At 43.4% G+C, this 25,912-nt stretch overlaps 1 protein-coding gene across 1 annotated transcript in view; it reads left to right on the top strand.

Moving 5' to 3' along the window:
* Positions 1–266: 266 nt before the first annotated feature.
* The window catches only part of LOC109852158 (protein amalgam-like), a 77,410-nt gene continuing 51,764 nt past the window's right edge, over positions 267–25,912 (top strand). Inside the window, exon 1 of the mRNA XM_020423041.1 lies at positions 267–339. Coding sequence (XP_020278630.1) covers positions 267–339 — 73 coding nt within the window. The remainder of the gene's footprint in view (positions 340–25,912) is intronic.

Raw genomic sequence — 25,912 nt, 5'->3', positions numbered from 1 at the left:
CATCCCTTCAAGAATCCACGCGCGCGCTTCACCGCGCTCGCGCGCGTCTGAATCGCACCTGACAAATCGACAGGTATATCGCTCTCGTCCTGCTACTACACTAACTCCTCTCGTTCGTCCTCTCGCGAAAGTCGCGGGACGCCGTAGGGTGCATGCAGCACGCAGGCGCTCGCTTCGGTTGGCGGCAAAGCGGAACCGGCAGGTACGCGTCGCGGCGCGCGGCGTTTACTCCTCAGTTGACGTAGCCGCGTCGTCCACGTAACAATATGCTGCCCGCTCTCGCGATCTCGGTGTTCTACATCGCGACATGGGCATTCGCGCTGAACGATCCGTTATCAGGTAAATCTCCGTGCAAAGGCATTGCATTCTCTCCTCCGCCCCGCACACACCGCTGCGCACACCTGCAATCTCAACGACGTTTATGCACGACACGCAATTGCGATATACGTCTCCCTTTCCTCGTCCCCCCCGGTGAAGCTCCTTTGAAAAAGCTGCAATCGTGACTCGAGATCCTCTGCGCTTGATTATTATTTTTTTTTTTTATCAAGGACCTCGCGATCGAAAACATTCTCGAGAAGGGCTAGGAAAGAGGATGGCTCGTTGCGCAGTTTTTACGATCGTTCCGCACGAGGTCCGCGTGCGCGCATTTATAACTGTGCGCTGTCGCGATTTTCTCTCTTCCGCGACCGACGGGGACGGTTTACGGGCGTCTTTTACGATCGCGGTTTGTTTATCACGCGTATGATAAAAGTCAGTAGGTGATTACGGGACTGGCCGTAATTTGAACGAACGAGATTGCCCGCGATCGTGTATTCCGTTCCGCGTTGCATCGCGTCGGGAAAACGTCGGTCTCGCGAGAACAATCGTGGTGGTGTAGCGCGAAGCAAGAAATTATACATGTATACTCCCGTTGATCGGGAAATCGCATGCGAAACATATACGGTGTGGCGAGCGTAAAACTCGGCCCGCTGCGACGAGTCGTCGCAGCTGCATTTGCGCGTTCGGTCGTCGAACTTTTCTCGCCGCGAAAAATTCGTATTCCCCGAATCGACATCGCTGATTGGGGCGAAAAGTCTCTTGTCCCAGAAAGTTTTTCTTCATATCGATTGGGATCGCCAGAAAGACACGCGGCGCGCCGTGAACGATAAAGAACGAGTAACCAAAAATAGACGCATTTCAAATGGAAACGTCGGCATTGTGCCATCTCCTCGTCCTGTCCCCTCCGACCTGTTTTCTTCTTTTCTCGTCCACTTTGGCCGTCTTTCTTTCGGTCTATATTTCCTCTCTACCGCGTTCTCCTCTACTACCGCAATCGCCTATACGAATCGTGGCAAGTATAAATTGTCACGGCGGAAGTTAGTTCCGGTGAACTCTCCCTTATCCTCTCTCTCTCTCTCTCTCTCTTGCGTGATAATAATTACTCTCTCTTTCTCGGCCGCCCCGGCTGGGAAATGAGTTCTTTAACCAGGCGGGACGGAACACCGTCGTAGATCGTGCCGGTGATCATCCGTTTACTCGCGTCCGAGCGATTATTCCAAACGTCGCGCGCGTGCGGCGAGACAAACAGCCAGAAATCTCAAGGGGAGTAATTGCGAGATTTCCGCGACGGTGGCGCGCGTCACATCGGCACGTGGTGGTTTGCACAGTGCGCCTTCGGAGGATTAGGGAGCCGCTTGAAATACGCCGGCGCCATTATGCGCGCCTTGCGCCGTAATCGCGCGGGCTAATGACTTAGCGCGCGCCGAATTATCGCGCTCGACGACCGAAGGCTCCGTAAATTCGTCCCCCTTGCCTCTTCCCGCGCCGTCGTTAATTGCCCGCCCGAATTAGTTCCCGAATTAGTCGCGGAAATCCCACGCGTCCTGATACCGACGGTGGACGAACGGGAGGACGTGAACTCGGTCCGTTTTTAATCGCGTCGGGCTTTCTCCTCCTCGATACGCACCTCGATAAGCTCGGTAATAAACGCTCGCACCCTTAAATCTAGTCGTCACGTGAGTTACTCGCGCGAGGAGAGATATCGATAAAGCCGCGCGCGCGGCTTTCGACCCCGCGACTTACGATTCGCAAAATTATTACAGCTTCTCGATTTATGCACGCCGCCTAAAGCTGTCGGGGAAGCCCGCGAGAGAGAGTTTTTATCGCGCGAAAGCGAATAAAACAGATAATCTGGGCAGGTGTAGTTTACGCACGTTTGCGAATATATAAATGCGGACGTTTATAGCGCTATTGCCAATGTGAGCGTCCGTTTCAATTGGATGTATAGTCGCGATACTCGATACGCACACCAGCTTTTTGCAAGCGAGATTTTTATTCCAATGCATTTGTGTTCGTTTGTTGGTTTGTAGTAAGTATCGACGAGTTTTATTATATTATACGGTACACGCGCGATGAGAAATTAATAAAATCTCTAATGCTAACATGGTGATATTGTACTTTCATATAACGTACGTTTTTCATATAAGAACATCGAAAATTATTTTTTTAAGATTGAGTTTGCGAGATATTGAGCGATGCCTCACACGATTTTTATATTTTTTTTCACATTAATTCAAGGAAGAAAAAGAAAGAGCTCTTTCTACATACGAGATGAAATCGAATCTAATAGTAGTTTTTCAAATTAAAATAAAGTCGAATAAACATACGTATTAATTTACACCTTAAAAACTATTTCGCACGTTTATTTAGCGCTCTTGAAGATTGTATTATTTCTCTTAGTAGATGTGGATTCTATTAAATATATTCGATCTATTTCAATTAGTCTTATTAGCCGGCACGGAATTGATCACGAAAGAGAAAAAGAGAAAGAAGGAAAAGAGAGAGAGAGAGAATGAAAATTTTATATTACATAACTTAAATAGATTTGCCATCAACTATTAATAATGTCATTTTAAATTAAATGTATTATTATGTTTATTTCTTCCGTTCATTAAAAATTTGTCCAACGTCAATTATAATATTATAAATGTCACGTCTATTCTGTTTTGTGTCATTAAAATCAACTGTTTTTATTTCTTTTATCGGAATAATATTATCAAAATCTTAGAAAACTCTTTTTATGTAACGACTGCGTAGAATTCTGGACTATATTTATTACTGTACGTATTACTTGTATTCGCATTCTGAAATGGCGCTATAAATCTTACGGTTACTGTACAAATTAACGCACGCAATTCGATAATGGACAGATTAAATTAATTACTGAACAAGTGCTCTTTAAAGACTCAACGTCAATCTACTATCCTTTACTTAGAGCAATTTGATTTGTTAAGTACATAACTTGAAGGTTCCGTGAAACAATTATCGCGTATTTCCTATTTCGAGAACGACGTCTGACGGCAAGTGATTGACGCGCCGGCTATATCTTATTTAGACCGGAGGAGCGACTTATCACTTGTCCTAAAGTTTCTTTATTTTACTGATGCTTTTATTAACACGGGTGTTTAAGAGTTTTCCTTAGTTTCAGTTCAAGTCACGCGCGCGAGCTTCTTTAAGCTTGTTTCGCTCCGTGCCTGATGCTGCGCAGTAGAGGCGCGCTCTAACCCCCCCCCCTTTTTTTACAGTTAGTTAGTAGTACGGATGTGTGCGCGCGCCAAGCGAACTCAATATATGTAATATTGCAAAAATCATAAAATAAAGGTTTTTAGTACAAAGTGCAACTCGCATAATTATATACAGTCCACTGTAACAAACATTGTCCAAACAACGGGTACTTTTCGATTCCGTTACGCAGGCGCTAATGAGACAGATTTTTCAACAAAGCGTAAAATCTTTATATTTTTATCATTATCCGTAATACGAGACTATTTGTAGAAAAAAAACTTGACTATCGGAAAATGAAATGCTTCTTTTATAATTTAAAACTTGAAGAACATATATATATATATATATATGTTCTATAAAAGAAGATACTAAACGCTTTCTTTTTAATTAATTCTCGACGAATATTTTTAATTGAGCAGACATACAATTTGAAACCCGATTGCGTAAAAGCTGTAATATTAAGAATATTAAACCCGTCGCGCGTGTTAATATTAGAGACTTTCTGTTAATTTTTTTCACAAAGAGACACTCACAATTAAAACAAATAACAAATACATCTAAACAGGAGAGCAACGACCAAAAAAAATATATATCATTTATTGATTTTTGCCGAATACCGGGCTGTTTTTTTTAAATTACCAATTTTCGTTGCACGTTGTGTAAAGCAACAAAAAAAAAAATAATTCAATAAACATCGAATATCACTGCACGTTCGAACAAATATAACTGTTGGTTATTGTAAAACTATATTTTTTCGCGAAATAGTTGAAATACGTGCGCTTAAGACGGCGATACGCGATAGCGCGCCCGAAACTCTCGCATTCGTGAAATCGTGTCTTTCAACGAGAGCGCGTCGAGCAATTAATTGCGGGCGGTCTGTGATTGGTAAATCGTGTGATATTTGCCGGTGTGATTTTGCGTTTGATTGCACCTAATTCGCAAACATCAAACCGCCGTCGACACACCCTTGTGTATTTGCACGCGGAATCGCTATTAAACTAGCAATACCGTGCTCGCTTCGCGCGCGCGCGCACGCGCTTACCGAAATCTCTCCGTGTAGCGCGCGCGGTAGCGAAATAGAACGCGCGCACGTTAGATAAATATGCACAGCTGCTTTTTAGCGTACCCTGTAGTATCTTCAACGACGTGAGTGTGTGGATCTCTCAGGGTTGTTTTTTTTTTTTTTTTTTTGTTCACCACGCACCGCGCCCGTTCCTCATGCATTCTACCTTTGCCGTTGAGCAAAGGGGAATGTATAATGATGTGCGCGCGCGCGCTCGGTCCACTGCATCAAAGTGCATCAACGCTATTCGCTTACGATAGACGAGCGCTTTCTCTAAAAACTGACGATAAGCTTCGAATTACGTGTTTCGCAATCTACATTCGCAATTTAAAAAAAAAAAAAAAAAAGTATTTTCATATCGTGCTTTCAATTTTATCGTACATATTGAATGTATTCGTTTCAGTCGGCAGAATGCAGCTTGAAAACGCGAATGAAAAACGCATACAAATACGTTAAATGATTCAGTTATTTAAACAGCACGTTACATATACTCCGCTCCTCTCTACGTGAAACCGTAATTCTTGAAACGTCGAAGTTATGTACGGAAAGAGAGGGAGAGGGTTAATATTTCTCGTAGCCGCGTAAAAAATTGATCTCACAGGTATTTCAATAAGTAAGTTTCGGCGAGAGCGCGCATATAAAGCTTTTTAATTATTTTGCTCTCATCCAGCTTGTCGTTAAAGTTGAGCACAGCGTACTTAAGAGCCGCGGTATTATTTCGAAGCTGCTTAACTTTTTGCGACTTATCATATTTTAATAGTCTTAATAACCGAAGTTTTCGGAATTCGAACGGTAATGCGTTTGTTTTCCTTTTCTTTGCCTCGTTCTGCATATTTCTATTTTTTTTTTTTTTTTTTTGCTGAATCAAATTGCACGAAACGATCCCTGTCTCTCTGAGTGAAATGATGAAAAAAAAAAAAAGATATAGTACGTTATTTCCCGAGAATTTGCGGACGCGCGAGAATGACGACGCTATATACAGTAGCGAGAGACTCATTAGGAGTGAACCGTATGTTTATGCATACGGTTCATCGTGATATATCGAGGGCAACTTCAAAGTGCGGCGCACAAGTAGCCCGACTGTGCTATCGCGAAATTAATTTCTTTCACGCCGACGTACGTGCAACACCGACGCGCATAGACGTCCTGGAGCTAATGACTTAAACGAGCCATTGGCCCGATAAAATCCCCGCTCTTTCTCTTACTCTCCCGCGCGCGTCTAACGGTGACGTTATCAGCTTTTCGTTCTGTGCAAAGCGGCGCAGATTTACCGTTCCTCGTGCGGACACGTAAACTCGTACTTTTCTAAAAACTAATTAGAATATTAAATATACGCGCGCGCGCGCGTGTATTACAAACGATATTTCAATCATCGCAACATATTTAATTTAAACAATGATTCATTTGTTCTCGATGATAAAAAAAACAAGCACGTTTTTATTCTCGACAGAAAATTGAAAAATTAGAGCAAAAAATAACTTTCCATCAGGTTTCCAACGGCGTTTCCAGAGAATTATTCTTTGAAATATTGGACTTCTCCGAGAGAGAGCCAATATTTATCGGACATAGGCACGTAAAAGTGATCAAAAGTACGTGAAAGGTTTACAGCGCAGAGTACTTCGATTAATTGTCAAGCGGAGAAACGAACAAAGAAAGAAATTTAGCAGCGGTCATGTTGAATGTACGTATACGATGGGGTCGATCCATTTTTTAAAGGACATTATTTTTCACGAAATATGTCATCCCGCGAAACCCGTCGGGCTTCAAGTGTCTTTCTGTATGCGCATCGGGGGACGAAAATTAAGATCGGGATCCGGTTATGCGGACACGCGCAGTGCAATTGAGAAACTGAAGACTCTTTCTCTCTGTCTTCCGTATAAGCTCGCTGGGGAGTTAGCACCCCGGCACACAAAACCGGCGGGTTAAGCGAAAACGTTTTCTCGCGGACAAGAATGGAATTGTTAAACAGCGTTTCCGTGTGCTGCTCGCATGTGCATGTCCCTTCGGCCAAGAGAATGCAAGCCAGACACCTGCGCAATGTGATACGATCTCGCGACGGGGTCGAGTGGGATACACGAACGCGTAAATTATGGCGGTGTTTTGAGTTCGCGCGCTACTGCGAATTCAGCTAACGACCTTTTAACTTCTCGCGCGCGCGCGCGCGCGGATCCCTGTCGTCGTGTCGTGACGAATTGAGAAAGCGCGCGTGTGCGCCCTCGACGATGATGAACGAAAACGAATTGTGCTGCACGCAGCCGAGTTCTATTCCTCTTTCCTCCCTGCTATTGGCTCCCACGAATTTGTCTTCTTTCTAATTGTCACGCAAACGATCGGGCCGTCGCGCAGAACACACATGCTCGTCTCCCACGAGCAACGGGCCCGACACGCGGAGTACCCGGAACAACGAAATTGGATCGTTTCACCGAATAGGCGGAAAAAAAACGCGCAACGTGCTAACGGTAACGTTATTGGGAATCCGGCGAAGCGAAACGCTGTCATCGATTTTAATTCAATTTTACGGTTTCGCGATCTTTGCCGAGCGCGTCCTGTTACCGCAATCGCCGATTTTATCATATCCCCCGAAAACGATATTCGATACCAATATGCACGTATATAAATGTCTATGTATCGATTTGATGTTTCTTATCGACATCTTGCAGAATGTATATGTAATATAAATGTTATTTTTGTGTTTTTCTTCTTCTTCCTATTTTTTTTTTTTTTTTTTTTTTTAACGCTTGTTAGCTTCGTTTCCTGCCGCTTCTTCGCGCTACATCTTTCGCTCGCTCTTGTTACTGTTGTAAAATCTCAAATCTCTTTATAGAGAGAACTTCTCTCTTTTTAAATAGCGACACAATTTTTATATCGCGACAAGATAGTGTTGAGTGCGCGCTGTGCGAATTTTTCATACAAAAACGTTCCAAAAAATAAAAGACGCAGATAATGTCTTCGGGTGAGAGATCAGATCTTGCTTGTCCGTCCTCCAAAAGTCATCGTGATTTGTCACTTGATCGCGGCTCGTGCAAGTTTAATGGAGTATTTTTGCTATATCTCGCCGCTTATCGTTATTTCAACGTCGCGGTTCTCTCTTTGTGCCAGATATACGTGCAATTCTTCATATACACTCCCGGCACTCATGCTAAAGCACTTGTGTGTCGTGAGGGGTTTCATGGCTAATTACCAATGATGAATCGCGGGCGCGACACGCTAACGACATTCGACGAAGGGAAAAAGCAGCATTTATCATTGCCGCATTTTCATCATCGGCCTACCGACGATGTAATACCGCTTCGTAATTCTGACATTGTACCATGTTCCTTCGTTTCCTATATGTGCCCTGTGTGTGTGTGTGTGTGTGTGCATATGTGTGCGTTGGTTTTCACGTGTCGCGTGAAGGGTGGTCATGCCCGATCTATAATGGACATCAGTTACACTTCGCTCTCGTTGTCGTCGTCGTCGTCGCTCATTGTCACGTAGCTCGATTATCCTTCGCGCGCGCGCAACCATCGCACTTCAATGTCTGTCATATCGCGGATTTCTTTTTTCTCTCTTTGCGCTTTGCAGAGATCTTCGGATTTCTGTGTGTAAAAATATCTACATAAAAAATGAAAAAAACAAAAAAAACAAAAAAAGAAAACAACAGAGTTGTCGACGTTGATATTTTTTTTTCGCCACGCACATAATCTACGCTTCGGAATCTACGTCCAGAAATTTATAACATTCGTGGAAGAAAGAGAGTGTGAGAGATTTTAATCACCCGCTCATTTGCGTTGTGTACGTAACATTTTATGTTAACGTTGCATGCAAATGCAAATGTTCTTTCGTCTAAAACGCATGCTTGTATAACGGTTATTTTTCCGACAGTGACAACCAATTAAAAGAAAGTGAAAGAAAAAACAAAAGAAAAAAAAATTGCGGTATTGACTCGCGGATAATTGTTTCATGGATAAACATTTGGTTGTTTACTCTGGACAAAAATATCGCGAGAGTCCAGAAGAAAATCTTCTCAAACGCAATTTGAGATTCTACAGGATAAATATCTCTTGGCAAGCGTCGGAGAGCTGAGAGAATTCCTTGTATAAAAAAGTTGAACTTCTTAATTAATATTTTAATCAGAGAGGGCAGAACGGACTATAACGCGGGAGCAGCGCGGAGTTGCTTGTTAAGTGCCGCAATAAATTTATTAGCACGTGCAATTACAAGAGAGATGCAACAATTGCCGGATGTATTTTCCTTTGTGCCACTTAACGATCTCATTACCGACAAATTGAAGCCACCGCCACTAATTATATAGATGCTTCGCTACTGATTAACAGAACATTAATGCGCGCACAGAGCGGCCACGTCGTATATCACGACGAATTTATCGCGTGTCCAAACTAACTTCGTCTTTGTGCCCCGACCGCGGGGTAACTCTTTCGCGAATTAACAATCGTAAATTAACGATCCACCCGGGGAGAGATCTTGACAAATATATCTCGCTCTCTTCCTTTCTCCCGCTCTCTCTTTCTCTTTCTGGCCCGCCTGGCCCTCACACCACTCGCCGTCGCACTTTCTCGCGCGCAATCAATCACTTTATTTCGTAGGCTGGCCGGTGAAAAATCGCCGAGGTCGCTATAAATCACAAAACCGAGTTATGAAAGATCCACACGCGCGCACACGGCCGAGACGGCGTGATAGCTTTTCGAAAGCCGCGCGATCGCGTTCACCAATCCTCGCGATCGCACGAGATTTGACCGATTCGACAGCTGCAGTTTACACTCGCAATGTAAACGTACAATCGCGAACGTACAATCTTTAGCGGCAGTTTCAACGGCCAATCGTTCGAGTCGTGTTTCTCGACCACGCGGCGAAGGGAATGATCGAGCGACGCGGACAACTTTCATGACGCTTCGAGTTTACGCTCGAGCGGATTTCAACTGTGTGTCTCGTCGTCATCGCAGTCGAATTGTTCCCAAATATTGTCGGCTAGGTCGGAATCGGAGATTTGCTTTTATGCTCGCATTACGAGCAGTTTGACAATTCGCGTGGATCTTAACAACCTCGGACGCGTATATATATATGTATATATTCCGCGTCCGGAAATGAATTCATTCATCGTGTGTTTCTGTATTCTCTGGGATGACGACGACGACGACGACGACAACGACGACGGGGAAGAGCAAGACCTTGTTTTCCTCGACATTTTACAACTACCGCTGTTTACTACGCGTTTCCGCGACGTGACTCCCTCACGCGCGCTTTATTCACGGCGCATTACACCCTTTGCGCGTAGGGAAGGCGTGCGAATGAAGAACACTCGATTATTCATTCCGCGTGCGAAAAAAGGCGGAACGTGTGTGTCACAAGGTGCGACGACAGTGATGACAACGTGTCTTAAGAAAGCCACGGCGACAAAGCGTATTTTTACAAGCGAATTGTGAGGGAGGAAAGGGTTAAAAGCGCATCCGTAAGTAAGAGCGATAATTGCTCATCAAAACACGATTATTGCTCGAACGCTGTCTTAAACGCCGCGTCCTTTCGCATAGCTCGACCTAGTTTCCCATTGTCTCGCACGGATCGCGAGGGAAGGGGGACATTTTCCGAGAGCTAGAGACGGGCTCAGCAGAATCGAAGATTATCGTAAGGATAACGCGAACGGTGCGAATCGACTGGTAGAATCCGCTATCGTTTTCGTGAAATCGCCGTGTAGAACTAGAAGCTCGTAGACGAGCGGTTTTCCAACATGGCGTAGAATTCCGGGGTCCAATTAACGCCACTTCCCCGGGCAAGTGTTTAAACTCGAGTAAGGGCTGAAAACCCGCTGAAATACGAAATTCTCGTGGCCCGATTAACCCCCGCAACGCGGAATCAATGAGTAACTCTGCTGGGAAGAAAGGCGAGGCTCGTAGAAGAAGAGAACGTGCGGTAATGGAGGACGAGGGGGAGGGGGGGAGCTATTGGCGCCGAGACGAAGGGGGTAGAGAACTGTATAACCACCCATTATCAACCTCATTAAACGTACCTACCTGGGCTCCTCGGAGTCGCGCCCGCCAACCGACTCGACTCGACTGAACTCTCGGGCCGCCAACTCATTCCCGAGTCTCCCGCCCTGTGTGTGAAAGGAGAGAAAGCGCGCGAACCACGACACGCCAAGTATTTTATAGTCAGTTATTTAACCCCAATTAATTAGTCCATCCGCGTGCGCCCGCAACTTTTTCCTCGAACGGTCGTTATGCGCGCCGCGTATCACGCTACTTCGTTGCAGATTATCACTCGCTCGCTCGCTCGTTCGCGATCTCGCACCTGACCTGAGAGATTGTTCCACTTGTCCGTTGCAAATGTTTTTTTTTTCTTTTACCGCGATATCATATTTCACCGCGGCTAATTGTCGAAAGAAAAAATATGATATCGCGGGCGACAGATCGCGAAATCTTCAGTTCTAATCCGATTGTTCTTTTACTTCACGTCTCTCTCAAAAGCTGGCGGTTTCTTTAAAGATTGTTCTCGTGCGTTGCATTTGATGTGGAATTTATCTTAACGAAAAAGTACGTAAGAGAGAGACGCCGTGCGAAAGTCTTATTACGATTTTTCCGCGAGATAAAAAGCGAGCGCAATATCACACGATATATATCTTTCTTCACCGTGCGAGAGAGCGTGTTCCAGTTACAATTGCAATAACTTCGGAAAATATTGATGGATGTTGTTACCTCGTGAGTTCCGCCGAACTCAAACTCGTTCATGCAGAAGATCGTCCTTTGTACAGTGCAAACTAATTCATTCGACGTTTCCAAAACTACGGTGTGTGTCGCGAGGAGCATGAACGCTCGCGGAGACCATCACGAAATTATTCTCCGTCCCGGTTATAGCGGAACGTTGTTAATATAAATTGCCAATGTCCTACATACATAGTTTCGCTAATTAACTACTGATGACTAATTTTCTTTTGCGAGTCAATAAATTACCCGCTTTCGAGCTGACTTTAGTATTCCGCAGTGATTTCCGACAATGCGGCTGATTTGCTTGTACCGAGCGTGTCTGTACACAAGTCGTCGTCCGCGATCGATCACGTTCCGTTTTCTATCTGTGACTACAACGGGGACGATGAACAGTTTCCGTTAACGAAGCAAGACGGATGACGCAGTGGAAGAGAGTGCCGGGAATTTTCCTCGTGCCAAAACGCGGGTAATGAAGAAAAGCTTTCTTTCCGATCAGCTTTCCTGCAAAAACTTCGATGCATCGCGCGCATACGTGTGTGCATGTGTGTGTATGTATGTGTGTATGTGCGAGACCGAAGTCGAGTAGCTCTTGCTACCCTCTTACTCCCCGCTGCTCACTTACCTCGTACATTTTCTACCCGGCTCTCCTGACCGGCGTTCCGAAGCGTTTCTCGAAGCGCGCCCCGCGTTCCTGAGTGTCGCGCAACTCGCGCGTAACTTTACGACACCTCGGCGCAAGCCTCGGGATCCTTATTCCCGCGCGCTGCCAATGCCCCATATTTTTCCCCGGCATCGCCCCCTATCGTCGTGCCATTTGATTATCGTCGTGAAACCCGCCGGCTATCCACCGAAACGCTCGAAGCTCGCGCGTTTTCCTTACTGCACATTCTTCGATTTCCAAGTCTGCGAACGTATGTGGCACTCGAGTTTCTCTCCGACGGCGCCTCTCTCGCAAATAATCGCAGCTGGCGTCGTCCCCCTTCGATCTCGCTCCGTTTAATCCTCCCACAGATATCCTTACTGTCATCGCTGGTATGTGTGTGTGTGTGTGTGTGTACGGCCAGCGCGTCTGCTGATAGTCGTTTTCCGCGACGTCGCGGTCGTTAGCAGGTCACCCGAAAGTTTATTCACGAGCATTTCGGACGACAGATTTTTCTCCCGGTTCACGTTTCCCATGCGCGTCAAACAGTAAAGTTCGCTGATGGATCCGAGCGAAAGCGAAGTGGTTGGCAGTTACTTTTTACGCGGAAAACAGACTGCCGTAGGGAGGGTTTATCGTTCGGTCAGAGCGGCGAAGCAGCCCCGTTAAGAGGGTGATTTCGCATCTTCGTATTCCCCGGGGGAGAATGAGAGATTGTCTCGCAAAGTCCGTTTCTCGAAGGATTACGCGTGCCATTCCGCGAGACGGCCTCTTACCGTATTGTCGCGTGAGCTGCGAATTTACCGAGTTTATGTTTGCGAAGTGCGCGTCGTTTTGAATTCTACGGCAGCGTTGAGTCTTGAGGGATGCTCTTCTTTTTCTTTATTTCTTGTTGGGAGAGGAAAAAAACACGAGGCGACGAGCTTCGCCGGAAACGCTTCAACGTTGTCGACGTTTAATATCCTGGCTTAATATCATAGGGGAGTGAAGAGAAGGGAGGAAGAGAAGAAGAAGCCTTCTCTTTGTCTCCTTCTTTCATTCTGATTGGTCCGTCCGTTCTACTTTACGATCCACCGCAGCTGGCCACAACTCGTTCTTCAGCTGCAGCTTGGTGTCCCGCGAACGATCGAAATCCCATTTTCCACTGTCACAGACCGTCCACTTTTTCTTGAAACGAGATTTCCGCGAGGCTCGTGCGGGGAGAGCGACATTCTCGTCCTTAAACTCTAATTTCGGCGGGATATTATGCGACATCGCGTTTAAACACAAACGATAGATCCGCCCAATTTCAATTCACAACGAAAGGAAGATGATTTACTCATCTCGAAATATTTGTACACGAAGTGTGCTCGCGCCGCAGCTCAGTGACGTTTTTCGACGCTGGTTTATTGAACGTCTTTGTTTTGTTATCAGACAATACTTTGCTATTTTATACGTTGCAAAATTTCTCGTAGGAAAACGTAAGAAGTAAAATAAAATTAAAATAAGCTTCTGCGAAACTGAATTGACAAGGCGCTTACTTTTAGCGTTTAAAATCGTTTACCGGAATTAATAACAGCAAAAGCAACGTGTCAGAACAAACGTGTCAGCAAATATTTTATGTCGGATTATTTTACCAATTGTTAAAAAAAGTTGCAATTTCTTCTTTCATTAAACAAATAAATACACATCAACAAGATATTATTTTGCAGGTAGGGCGCGGTTATTTTTGGTTAACCAAACGCCACATTGTCGCGAATAAACCGACTGTTTCAACGTGTAATCGTCGCATTAATTGCGAACATTTGTAATAAACGCGACGTTTTCATCCAGTTTCCGGAAAACTAAAACCTTGCCGCGCCGGCTTTTTTAATTAATATTACAATATTCCAAACAATTGAATTCCTTCGGGTGTATCTTTCTTCTCTGTCCTCCATCTGACCGATCATTGTTGATCGTTGTACCTTTCTACCGTGCAAACGCGCGCGGCGCGTTTTGCAATCGGGGATTTTAACATGAATAATTAAAAACGCCGCGGGAGTCGAATGAGAAATTGTCGGTCGATCGTTTATCCGTTCCATTTGATCGCGGACATTAACGTTATTATGAAAAATATCATGCTCTCGCTCTCCGCGATCTCTTTGTCGCGGAAATAAACGTCCTTCGAGGTAAAACAATCTGCCCGGTCGCCGCGGGCCTATTATCCTCCAATTAAACTCGCCGGTCATTAACGCGGATCGGTCCCGGTCGGAACAGGTGCATAAGGTACGTTCTTACGGGATTGTCGCAGGAGGGAGAGGCCATGTGCGCGCGCCCGGCCGATCGAAAACCCATTTTCCCCGTGTCACCGTCGCCGGGCCGTTTCTCCTCGAGGGCAAGACGAGTATTTCCACGAGGATGGCGAACAGGAACGTTGGACATGCCTAGTGCCTTGATGTACCCGCCATTCTCCCTTCTTGCTTCCCCACTTCCCGCTCAGAAGTCCGCTCCTCGAGCACCTGTTCGTACGCGACTTGTCACTGATTTGCGTACGTTCAAAGGGCAGGATCTGCGTGCTCGTACCGTCTAATGGGATCCTTTGTGCGAGCATGCGACTGTCGGCTGCACAATACGTGTGCGCTCGTGTTGTAATACACGCTCGCGCGTGTGTGCATACACACAAACACACACACGCATACATATGCACACACACACTTATACATTCACAGCTCGCTCGTTACCTTGCAACAGCCAGGTGCGTAAAATCGTATCACGAGATCCTGAAAACTCGCCGTGCTCGCTTTCTTTTGCTTAAAACTCGCGCAGTAGCTTGAAATGATAAATGAAAAACATAAAGACCACTTGATAGACTTTAATTACGCGGTTTAAACCATGGCAAATTGCAATAAAAATTGCTACTGAAAGATCGCGTTTGTTATTACCACTTCTTGGTTGACGTTGCCAAATTCAGTTTTATAAAAAAAAAAGCAATACAATATAATACAATATAATACAATATAATTGCAACTAATGACCGCCATGTATGCGGACTTTCTGGTATAAGTGATATGATGTAATAACGTCATAGCGGAAGTAATGTGACATAGATATAATGTTGTCAATAACATTACTTTCGAAATTGCCAATAACATTACGTTCAATTACGGTTGCATTATTCGTATTCATATGTAATTATTTTTGACACCGAATCGCGGCGGGACAAACTCTGTGGAGAGTATTGCGCGCGTATTTTCAGCGCGCGTGTTGATCATTCTAATATATAATAATTCACGAGCGCGCGTGCGCGCAAACGAAAGGATCTGAATTTTTGCCGAGAGAAAAAGCGACGTAGCGGTTGCAAACGCGTACCGTGGAGAACTCGATGAAATAACCGGAACGTCTGCGTGGCGCCGGCCAGATCCACGTGACGGCATCAAGTTTTCATTTGGTGCGAGATCGCGTGTCACAAATTACCGGTATCGTGGACCCTCCCCTGCCTCCCCTCCTCCCTGCCCCTGCCCGTGACTCGCCAAATCGATTTTCGTCGGACGTTCGGATTTTCCTCGGTCACGGAGCTGTACCGTTCTAACGATGCGCGCACTGGTGCCCTTCCGCCGATGATTGTAAACCAAACAATGGGGCGCCTAAAATACACGCCGCGCGCGCGAAACTTCATTCGCAGCCGTGGAAATTAAAAGATAGACGTGTAGAGAGGGAGAGAAGGGGTTACGGTGTGCAAAGCGAAGTTCAATTCGCGCGTGTTGACGCACACGGGCTTTCGGGTAAACGCGGAAAGCCCGCAGTCTTTGCGGAAATTTTTGTTTTTCAAAGTTGCACGTATCTGTCGATGTTTCGGTTATAAAATATAATCTCGCCGAACAGAAAGTTCTTAATTCGATAGAATTTGTGAGTTAACAAAACTTCACTCTTCTCGACATTGCAAATATTTATCGTATGAAAAGCGAGAAAAGTTTTTTTACTCGAAATAAAAGCAATAAAATATACGATTTATATATATGTATATATAATATTTTTTTATTACACGCGTTATGTCAATACATCTATAGTTTGTTTTCTTTGTGCGAGCATAAAAGAACCTCAAAAATATTCTATTCTTTCCTTTTTCTAGCATCTCTATGCGAATATATCTGCTCGAATATTCCAGCGAGGGAAAACAGAATGGGGAACAAAAATTCTTCGGGAATTTTATTTTTGCGCTTAATTGGATATCGCGGTGGTTAAACAATGAGATAAGGTCTTGGGGTCTCTCGACGCGAGTGAAGTTAATGTAGTGCTTCTCGCACAGTTCGATGAATTAGATTCTCTCGCGGTCTCGCGTATCATTTTAGCCAAACTTTCGTCATAACTCCCATTTATCTTAGCGATCGTGATTTTACGCAAGTGGGAATCACAGAGTAAAGTTTAATGCGACAAAAACACACTATCTCGCCGAGTACCGCATAATTAGAGTCCGTCTTGCACGTTCCTTGGATAAAGCGGCGTTATTCGCCGAGGAAAATTGCGCTAAAGCTACTTTATGCGGCTCAAGAGAGGAGAAACTAAAATTTTAATATATTTCACGTGATTATTCGTTGCATAATATTTTCATCCGAATAAAAATTTCTTCTTAAAGCTTCTTCTCACACGGTAAATATGCATCAACCAGTAGCAACTCCAAATTACCTCGTACGTCTTCCGCAAATATCCGTGGCACAAATCATTACGCGCACGATGCTTTTTGTGGCAAAATCTTCTTCTCCTCCTCGTTGATGTTTCGAGTATTATCTTCGCATGCGCGAAACGCGGCGGTGTAACGAGACAAACGTCCGAGTAAATCTGAAATACTCATCCGTACCTGCACACGCGCTCTCGTAACCGTTTGTTACATTTGTTATAGAGTAAATAAAAAGGCCGACGATGCGCGCGTGCGCGCGGTGCACAAGTGCCTGTTAATTGCTATGCACCGACGAGCAGAATTTTTCTCCGGGAGAGGAGAGATTTTTTTTTTTTTCCGGAACGAAATCTCTCAAGGCCGGAAAAGAGAGATGCTTGCTGCCTCACCGTCGAACGACGGAGTTACCTCGTCCCACCTGTTTCCGCAAACTATCTTACCTATTCCGCTGTTGGATATAGAAGACACGCTGTGTCGCTAAATTGTGTTTTAAGCTCGAACTTTACGCCGTTCTCCACTCAGCGATCTCTCCGTTACTCGCGTTCTCTCCCTCCTCCCGTTATCCGCGCTAAGTGCGCCGCCATAGGATGTTCCTCTTTACAAATCCCGAACCGTTGTGACGGCGGGCGCACTTATACATACACAAGTAAACATCCGTGTAACACACAGACGCGCGCTCGCGCGGGACGTTTCTTTGGCGGCGCACGCGGGGTCCTTCGTAGTAATGAGATGCATTAAGTTCCGGTATAGTTCCGTTACGAGGCGCGCGTCGCCGATTAATTATTATTCATATCTGCATTACTTCGCCGCGCGCGCTTTGAAGGTCCCATACATCAATACGTAAATTGGATATTCCGATGTGACCGTATTTTGTTACGGATGCACTTTGCAAGCTAATTGCTAATTAAGCTATATTTCACGCGCGTCAAGATATTCGTTCGACCGTGCGTGAGCGTTTTCATCGGTACGTTGCGCAATCGTAAATTTTCAGACGTTCTATCGATATATAGATTTATTCATTTATTTATTTATTTTTCGTTCGACGCGGTTTTTTGCCGCGTAATTCGAACGAAAATTTATATCATCGAGAGAGACCATCTTCGGCGAAGGAAAAATTTTTATCCGGCGATGCACACGCCGAAGTTTGCCGCCGCGCCGTTGCGTTTTCGCATTCACGAACGCAATTGGTCGAAACTCTGACAACTTTCTCTTCATTGCCCGGATCCCGATGGAATTAACACTTTGTTAAAGAGTCGGAGAAATTAAAAAGAAAATGAGAGAAAGAGTGTGTGTATGTGTGTGAGTGAGCACACCGTACCGAGTACCGCGCAGAGTAGAGAGACCCACCCTTACGGGAATTACGTGGGAAACGGTTCCGCGGCCTTAAAACTATCTTTTAATACTTCGGAACGGCGTCGTTTGTTCCGCGGCGGTCGTTCGCACAGCACGAGCCCGCGGGCGAATTAATAGAATTTTTAATTAAAATGCGCAGTAATTGTTCCGGGGTAGAGGAAGGATATACAGCGAGGCGTTTCGCGGGGCGCGCGAAGGCATGAACAACGAAATTGCGGGGACACAAAACGCGAACAAGCGGGAGAGAAACGCCCGCGAAAAGAGATGCGGAAGAGGGAAGGGGATTTATAGATAGAGAGTTTATTACCTGGATCTGATTACGGCAGTTGTGGAGGATTTAATCTCGCGACAATTTCGTCGCTGTGCAGGTGCATCACTTAAAATTTGAATGCGTCGTCGTTATTGCTGTTGTCGTTCGTCCGGCCGCGTGCAGCGTAGTATGAATTTTTTTTGCTCATTGTCGATTTTAGTGCCGGAAACGTTATATCTCGTCATATCTTGTTCTTATCTCGTTGCGTCAGTCACGTTATATGTTGTTAAATTTGCAAACCGGACATCGATTTATAATAGAGAGACGCTAATTAAGTTCAATTAAATTAATTCAATATATGATTTATGTATTCCACATTCTTGTCTAAAAATAACTTATAATAAGATTGTTCCAATAGTAGAGAAGTGGCCAATTCAAATCGGAAGATTGTTCTACTTCTTAAAAAAAGAATAAAATTAACCAAAGAGCCTGTGGTCCAAGTTGAACAATCAAAAACAACTTAAAACGCAGTGTATTCCAAACGTTTCGATCAAATTTTATTGGTTACCATCTTCAGCACTAACTCGACAAGTCATCACAAAGACTGCTTACTGCGCGTCTACAAGCACAACGAACCAAAACAACAGATAACATAGACATACTGAATCTCAAAGTACGATGTCCATCTTCAACTTGGATCACAAGCTCTTTGGTTAAGTTTATTTTATTATTTTTTTTTAATAGTTTTATCGAGCCGTTATTGGAATACTATTTATTGTTCTACTTCTTGTTCTAATTTTAGATTAATCTCTTAATAATTTTTTCAATTTTTTTACACGTTATATTTATACATTTTCCTCCTTTGAATATATTTTTTTAAAAACGTGTGCGCGTTTTTTCGGATATACGAGGTATCAGCGTCAACGTGCCCGCACCGATACTCCCGCGATGAAATCATTATGAGAATAATTTTCGCGCGATCTCATTTTATTTGCAGCCAGCACGGAGAATCATATAATTTGCAGCGAGCAGGAGTTGCCACGACAAAACTTTTCGCTTTGAACATTCTATCGTTTTGTATATACGCAAGTTCACGATGCGCAACTCTACGGCGAAGCGCGCGATTTATCAATAAACAATAGACATCCTCGATATTCATTAGTAAATTGCGTAATTACATTAGTAATACCTCTAGGCAAATTCTGTGACACCAGAGAAACAGAGAGAGAAAGGGATAGAGAGAGAGAGAGAGAAGTTGTATCGTTCATGCTGAAACAACATACTTTATAGTCGCTGCACCGGAAATGGCAGTACGTGGATAAATGGTGAATAAATTAAAGCGCATTGCATGTGCTCCGTTAATTCATTTCGCCAACAATTAAGCCCCGTATCGTGATGGGTCAATTCTAAAACGATCTTATCCCCCTTACCGCAAGCAATCGATCACGGATCGCGGAGAAATCCGCGTGAAATCGCTGCGGAACACTTTTCCACCTGCCTGACAATTATAAATATCGTCTATGGATGAGATTTCGAATATTAGATTGCATGAATTTTAATAGGGGCGTGTATATAGAGAATATATTTCATATATATTTGCAGATATAGAATATATTCATATTCTACAAATCTGGAAATTGAATTAATTTTCTTCGACATGTAAATTCAACATAAATTGAGATAAAAGAAGATATTTAATATATATTTGATATAATTGTTCCCAAAATGGTCGATCCTTAGTTAGTCCAAACTGTAACGACTTTTTCCCGCTGCAATAATGAATAAAAAGAGCTCGCTTAACCGTTTATTAGTTAAGATTGGATTCGCACAATTTTACGGTCGAGCGAAATACGAAACGGTACATAATAAAATGCACGGAAACTTTTGTCTGGCGCGACGCCAACACATATTCGAAACAGAGAGAATGCAATTCCGCGGATAGGAAAATGACAAAAAACTTGCGAGAGAGAGGAATGTAATTGACAAATTTTCCGAGTGGATAAAGCTCTTCGCGGTGATATTGTCTATCTTACGTCGCGCGTGTTACATTGCTCCTGACGAAATTAATAAAACTTCCAGAAATTCTTCCTGGATAATATCGTGAGAAAGAGATTGATTATTTAAAAGGTACATTTACTAGATGAATGTGGGCACAGACTTGGTTTCGCAGGAAAATATTGTCCCCTCTTTGCTTAGCCTATGAATAAAGGAAAGCTCGAAAGTTGTAAAACTGCCAGAAACTGAATCATTTATTCAAAGTACTCACTTTTGTTCTCGTTAAATTTTGAGCGCACCATTTTGAAAAAAAATTCAACTTCTATTTCTGTTGCATTACCGAAATATCCAAAACGTTTCAATTATTCACACAATCGGCCGAGATTTTTTTTTTAGCGCAAGTTGTAAAAAAAAATCTGTACGTGCAAGAGAAAGAAACTGACATCGGTATAAAACGCGCTTAATTTTACGAAGTCGTCTCGTCTCGCGCGATATCGCGATCGCGTTTAAGTCTTCGATCGTTTCGATCTCGGTAAGCCTCGGCGATCGATGAATCGTTCATCACGACGGCAATGGCGACCGCGTTACGTGGTGCCCCCGTGTGTGTCTGTTCGTTCGAGAATAGGGAAACCACGACTGCTACCAGATAGGTGCTGGCGAAAGACCGCGATAACGCTTATCTGCTTCCTGGATTTATTGCGGGCGCAATGAAAACGCACCCGCCAAGCCGCTCTTCCCTGCCCATTCCGATGTTAATTAGCCGGAGCGTATTCTTAGAGTGTTATAGATTATGGTTACGACGTCTATCAGCGCCACGGAGAACAATGTTGAACGAAGTGACGACGTTGACATACTTTTGATGCCGCCCGGACGCGACGCACGCTATGTGTCCGCCTCTATATTTAGAGCCTGTTTCAATAATTTGTTTCTTTCACGATCCCGGGTCAAAAGTATGGTAATTTCGAAAAAATTAATCGATGTTTATGACATATCTTGAATAAACTAGATGCATTTCATTCGTTTTCGCTTAACTCCCGGTCATGCATGTAGAATTATTAAAGAAGAAATTGCTCCAAATAATATTTTGGGAAAACTAAAATCACACACGAGAAAGATACGGTCGATATTTGCAAATATGATCAACAATACTTCAAACTTAACTTATAGGGAAATATCAAATAACATTGAACCACAATACATCGCATATATTGTGTTTCATTTTAACTCACCTCTTGTTATATTGTCGAAATAAAACAAATATGCGTGCTTATAAATAATAGAAAAAAGTTTCAAAATATTTTATTTTTATATTCGCAAAATTTTTACCTTTGTTTAAACGAACAATATGAAGACAACGTAGCAGTAACAACGTAAAGTAACAATAAATTTCTCTTTTACATGTGAGATTTATAAAAGATAATGTATTTTTTTAATTAAAGGTCGGTTTTGCGAGAGAGCGTTGAGTTTCAAAATTGTTTTCTTAGCGATCAAAAATTATTTCTTTTGAACTGACTCTTGATAATAGCGGCGGAGCAATAGGGGAAACGTCCTCGGGTGCTGTTTATCAGCACCGTTAACGTTCAGCCAACGACCGCCAACAATTTCAACTATTCAACGTCGCCAAGTTTATTACACGATTCAGCGGGTAACAATGTTGCGAATAGCTAGGCGGCATAATCAGGTATGAGTTTCGAGCGCCGATTACGCAGTGGATCCGAAGCGGCTAAACTCGATTAGGCAGACGACAGCTCAGGTTCTAGTTGGGATTAGGATCAAAGCGCGAGGTTTATGGAACACACAAGATGTCTGCTTTAATGCCTTGAGGTTTCCGCACCTCTCCCCGCGTCACCCTCCCCCGGCTCTATCACTCTACGTCTCCTCACTCATCATCGTGTCACGATGATTCGCGCGACTCTCGATCCCCTCGGACCTTATCAAAGTGAGGAGGAGGAGGAGGAGGAGGAGGAGAATTCGTCGTGCACGGGATTCGTTAGTCTCCGTCCACCCTCACCGCGCCCATACGCAACGGTAATTAATCTGATTTGCGATACACACCGGCGCTGTCGTCGCACGCATTTCCAGTTTACGTCGTCACGGCGTTATACGTAATCAATTTTCGTCCTCGCGCGCCGTTCCGTTCTCGTACGATGGACGGAGCGAATCTATGCGTGGATGAAACCACGGCTTCGTGACTTCCACCCATATCTGACGACCGAGCTGTCAGATCAAAAATCTTTGATACTTTTTTGCGCGTCCGATCTACTCCGGAATACCTAAATTAGTCCGCCGCTAATTATCAAGAGAAACGCATTAGACGTCACTTTGCAATCGCGTTAAGTATCTTGCGATAGAGGCGCGTCACTCTCTCTCTCTCTCTCTCTCGCTCTCTCTCTCTTTCTCTCGGAGAGAGAGGCAGATAATATAATCACGAAGCCTTATGAACACTATTACACCGCAAGGAAACCACTTAGCATCGGAAGGAGAGTAATAATCGAATTTCGCGACTATCGACGTGCCTTCTTTAAGAATGGAAATACGGAATCAATCTATGATTCAAATCGTTATAAATGTAATTTCTTCGATGTCTCGATTTTAATCGCATCATGTGTTAACAAATAATTCAAAGAGTCACTTTTATATTGCTGTATTACAAAAGCGCAAAAAATTGGTTGAATTGATATGTGGAGACACGTTAATTAATTGCTTATAAATATCTCCTTAATTATCTTCTGAGACGGTTAAATAATTTAACAACTATCGGAGATAAAGAGATAGTAATTAATATATGCCATTTCTTGTCCGCGATCATCAATAAAAGATAATGCGACAAAACACTCGGTGAAATATTAAAATCGTTAACCGGGACTTGTCGGCAAGACAAGTAAATGATTTATTTTTGCGTGACGATAATCGACGAGAATCCGCGGCTGCTCGCAGCAATTGCTACGATTGCGAGAATAATAGGAGACATTGCGCAAAGACACGCAGGAAACAGGAAACACAAGCTTATATATATATGTATATATATATATATATATGTAATAATATATATATGTAATAATGATATTCGGGGAAACTGTTAACCATTTAGCTTGTTACACGCAGCAGGTAAATTTCCGGCGCGTCTTTGTCACGCTCTCCCGACTTTTCCGCCGGCAGCCAGACGCGTGGGGAGGGGGGAGAGAAGGAAGATCGCACTTGGAAATAATTAAACCGTGGAACGTGCCTCGGCACGAAAGGAGACACCATGCCCATTGTTATTCCGAGAAGGAGCCCGATGCCTTCCTCCGTTATCGAGGAATTAGACGGTAACACGAGGATTTAAACAGGGGAATTTGAGAGGAGGACGTAATAAAATCATTATAGGAAGTGACGTACGAAATGGAGGCTATCGGATCTTGTGCGGAAACGATCAATTGCCCGTATAAACCGGATGTAGAGGATCGGCGGATCCAATGTGTTCCACATGTCTAAGTCGTTCAACTAGACGAGATTTCGACGAGAGGATTCCGATAGCCAAGATTTCTTTTGCGCAGATCGACAATTGCACAGAACATTTTTGCGCAGATCCCGATTGCACATGTATGATAAACATTATTGCACATGCACCATATTACACAAATAACTTTTTTGCACAGAATCATGTACTTATTTTTTATATATTACTAGCACAACACAGGCGCGCTCCACGCGCATGCTATTGTTATTTTTATTTTAACGTGTTGTGTCAGTGAACACAATCTGTCACCGCGATGACAGATAGTATATATACGTCTTACAAATCATATAATACACATGATGTACATATGAGAGATGTAACGCAGAAATAACGCATGAAAATCACACTCGAAAAATAGTGAGAGAAAGGAATGGAAAAACAACACGTGACTAAAGTCACGTGATTTTAGTTTAGTCACGTTTTTAAAGACACGTAACTAAAAGTACAGACACGTGACTTTAGTGTTGTTTTTTCACTGCATGATCTGATGACTATAAACAATCGGGATCTGCGCAAAAATTTTCTGTGCAAACGGGATCTGCGCAATCGTCGATCTGCGCAAAATAAATCTTGACTATCGGTGTCCTGCCGATTTCGACGAAACAGCAAAGATGAGCTACATAATATTTCGAAATTTATTAAATTGTTTTGCACTGCAAAAAATACGTATAGTTTTTTATTTACCTACTAGATTTCTCAAAAGTCTTATATGCGCACGTATAATTTTGTATAATAAATTTAAAAAACAGTTCACGCGCGGATAAATGACACGTTCGCGCGTGCGAACACGAGAACTTAACATCCGAACACGGTTGCAATGGCAAAGTAATAAATATTTGAAACTTTCACATTTTGTACACTAAGCGCGTGTAATTTACTTTTCTAATTTAATCACAAAAATTAAAGCTGAATTTTCATAAAACAAACCCGCTATTAAAAACTGAATTACTTTAACTGTTTTGGCGCGATATTCACTGTCGAAGCGATATTCCGTATTACTCATCGCGACAGTCTTACTCGTAAAAACGTGAGTTTCCCAATTCAGTATCCGCGCAACTAGCTCTGTAATAAAAACCATACATTTAAAAATTATTTATATCCCTCTTCTCTCTATATATTTTTTAAGTCACTTCCCTCTTGTAAAAGCGTGCGCGGAGACACGAGCGGCAAATGCGTCGCACGTAGCGCAACCACTTCATCTTTTCTCCGAGTGCTTCTCGGAAACGCGGTTTTTCTCCGCGCGCCTTCCGCAGTGAAGGAATCACGCCGGCTGAGATTGTTTTCCAATTTAGAAGATACGATTTATATAACAGCCAGCGATCGAAGTACTTGAGTGTAAACCTTCGTGGAATCCCAATGGCCCGAGGGGCAAACAGCGAAGTAAAGTGTTGCGTCTATGCTCGTTTCCCGTTGGGTGGCCTCATCGAACCCCGTAACGATATTATTGATACTAAACGATTTATATATATATATATATTTGCGTCAAGAGATGGGGAAGCTGTGTGGCGGAAGCCCTCAGGGGGATATATGACTGTGGAACCACCATAAATTGTCGAAAATCGGTTCATCGACGTTCAAGCGACCTCATTAGACGCACACGAGTCTGTCAAGTTTCTCAACGACTTTTAACAAATTTTTATTTTTATTTTTCTTCAACCCGACGTGCGTGCGCGCTGTCATTTAACATTCACGCGTGCGATTCCTATTTTCACTTTTCTTTTTCTTTTATTAAGCGAACCATTATTGTATCGCGCTTTACATTTTTCAAATATCCGCAAGCGCTATTTATCATCGTCCTGAAGTTTAATAGCGTATCGCAGCCACGGAGTTACTTCGCACCAGCAGCGCAAAGCAGTAAATAAATATCGTATTATGGTGTAACGTCGCCCAAGAAAATACTTCATTAACTCCAATTTCGATATTTATGAGACATATTCGTGTGTTCGCTGTTACACAATGATTGTTTTTCTCAAAAAAAAATGCGCGAGCATTTCCATTGAAGCTGCAATTATTGATACGCGTGTGATCTAATTTCATTTTATAATAACCATCCGAATCAATTCGTTCATTCTTATCTCGTTGATTAATTAATTCACGGACGGTTCTTCATCTTGTTTTTTTTGTTAATCTCCACATTATATAAATGGAGATCGTCGCGTGAGAAGAATATAGCGCAGAGACGATAGTATTTTTTATTTAGAAAGATGCCAGCGACTCGCGGAGAAATAATTGCACTTGAGG

This window comes from Pseudomyrmex gracilis, unplaced genomic scaffold, assembly GCF_002006095.1.
Source record: "Pseudomyrmex gracilis isolate BER0280 unplaced genomic scaffold, ASM200609v1 scaffold_25, whole genome shotgun sequence".
Taxonomy (NCBI): domain Eukaryota; kingdom Metazoa; phylum Arthropoda; class Insecta; order Hymenoptera; family Formicidae; genus Pseudomyrmex; species Pseudomyrmex gracilis.
Note: the sequence above shows the minus strand (reverse complement) of the source record. Positions and strands in the feature narration are given on the sequence as shown.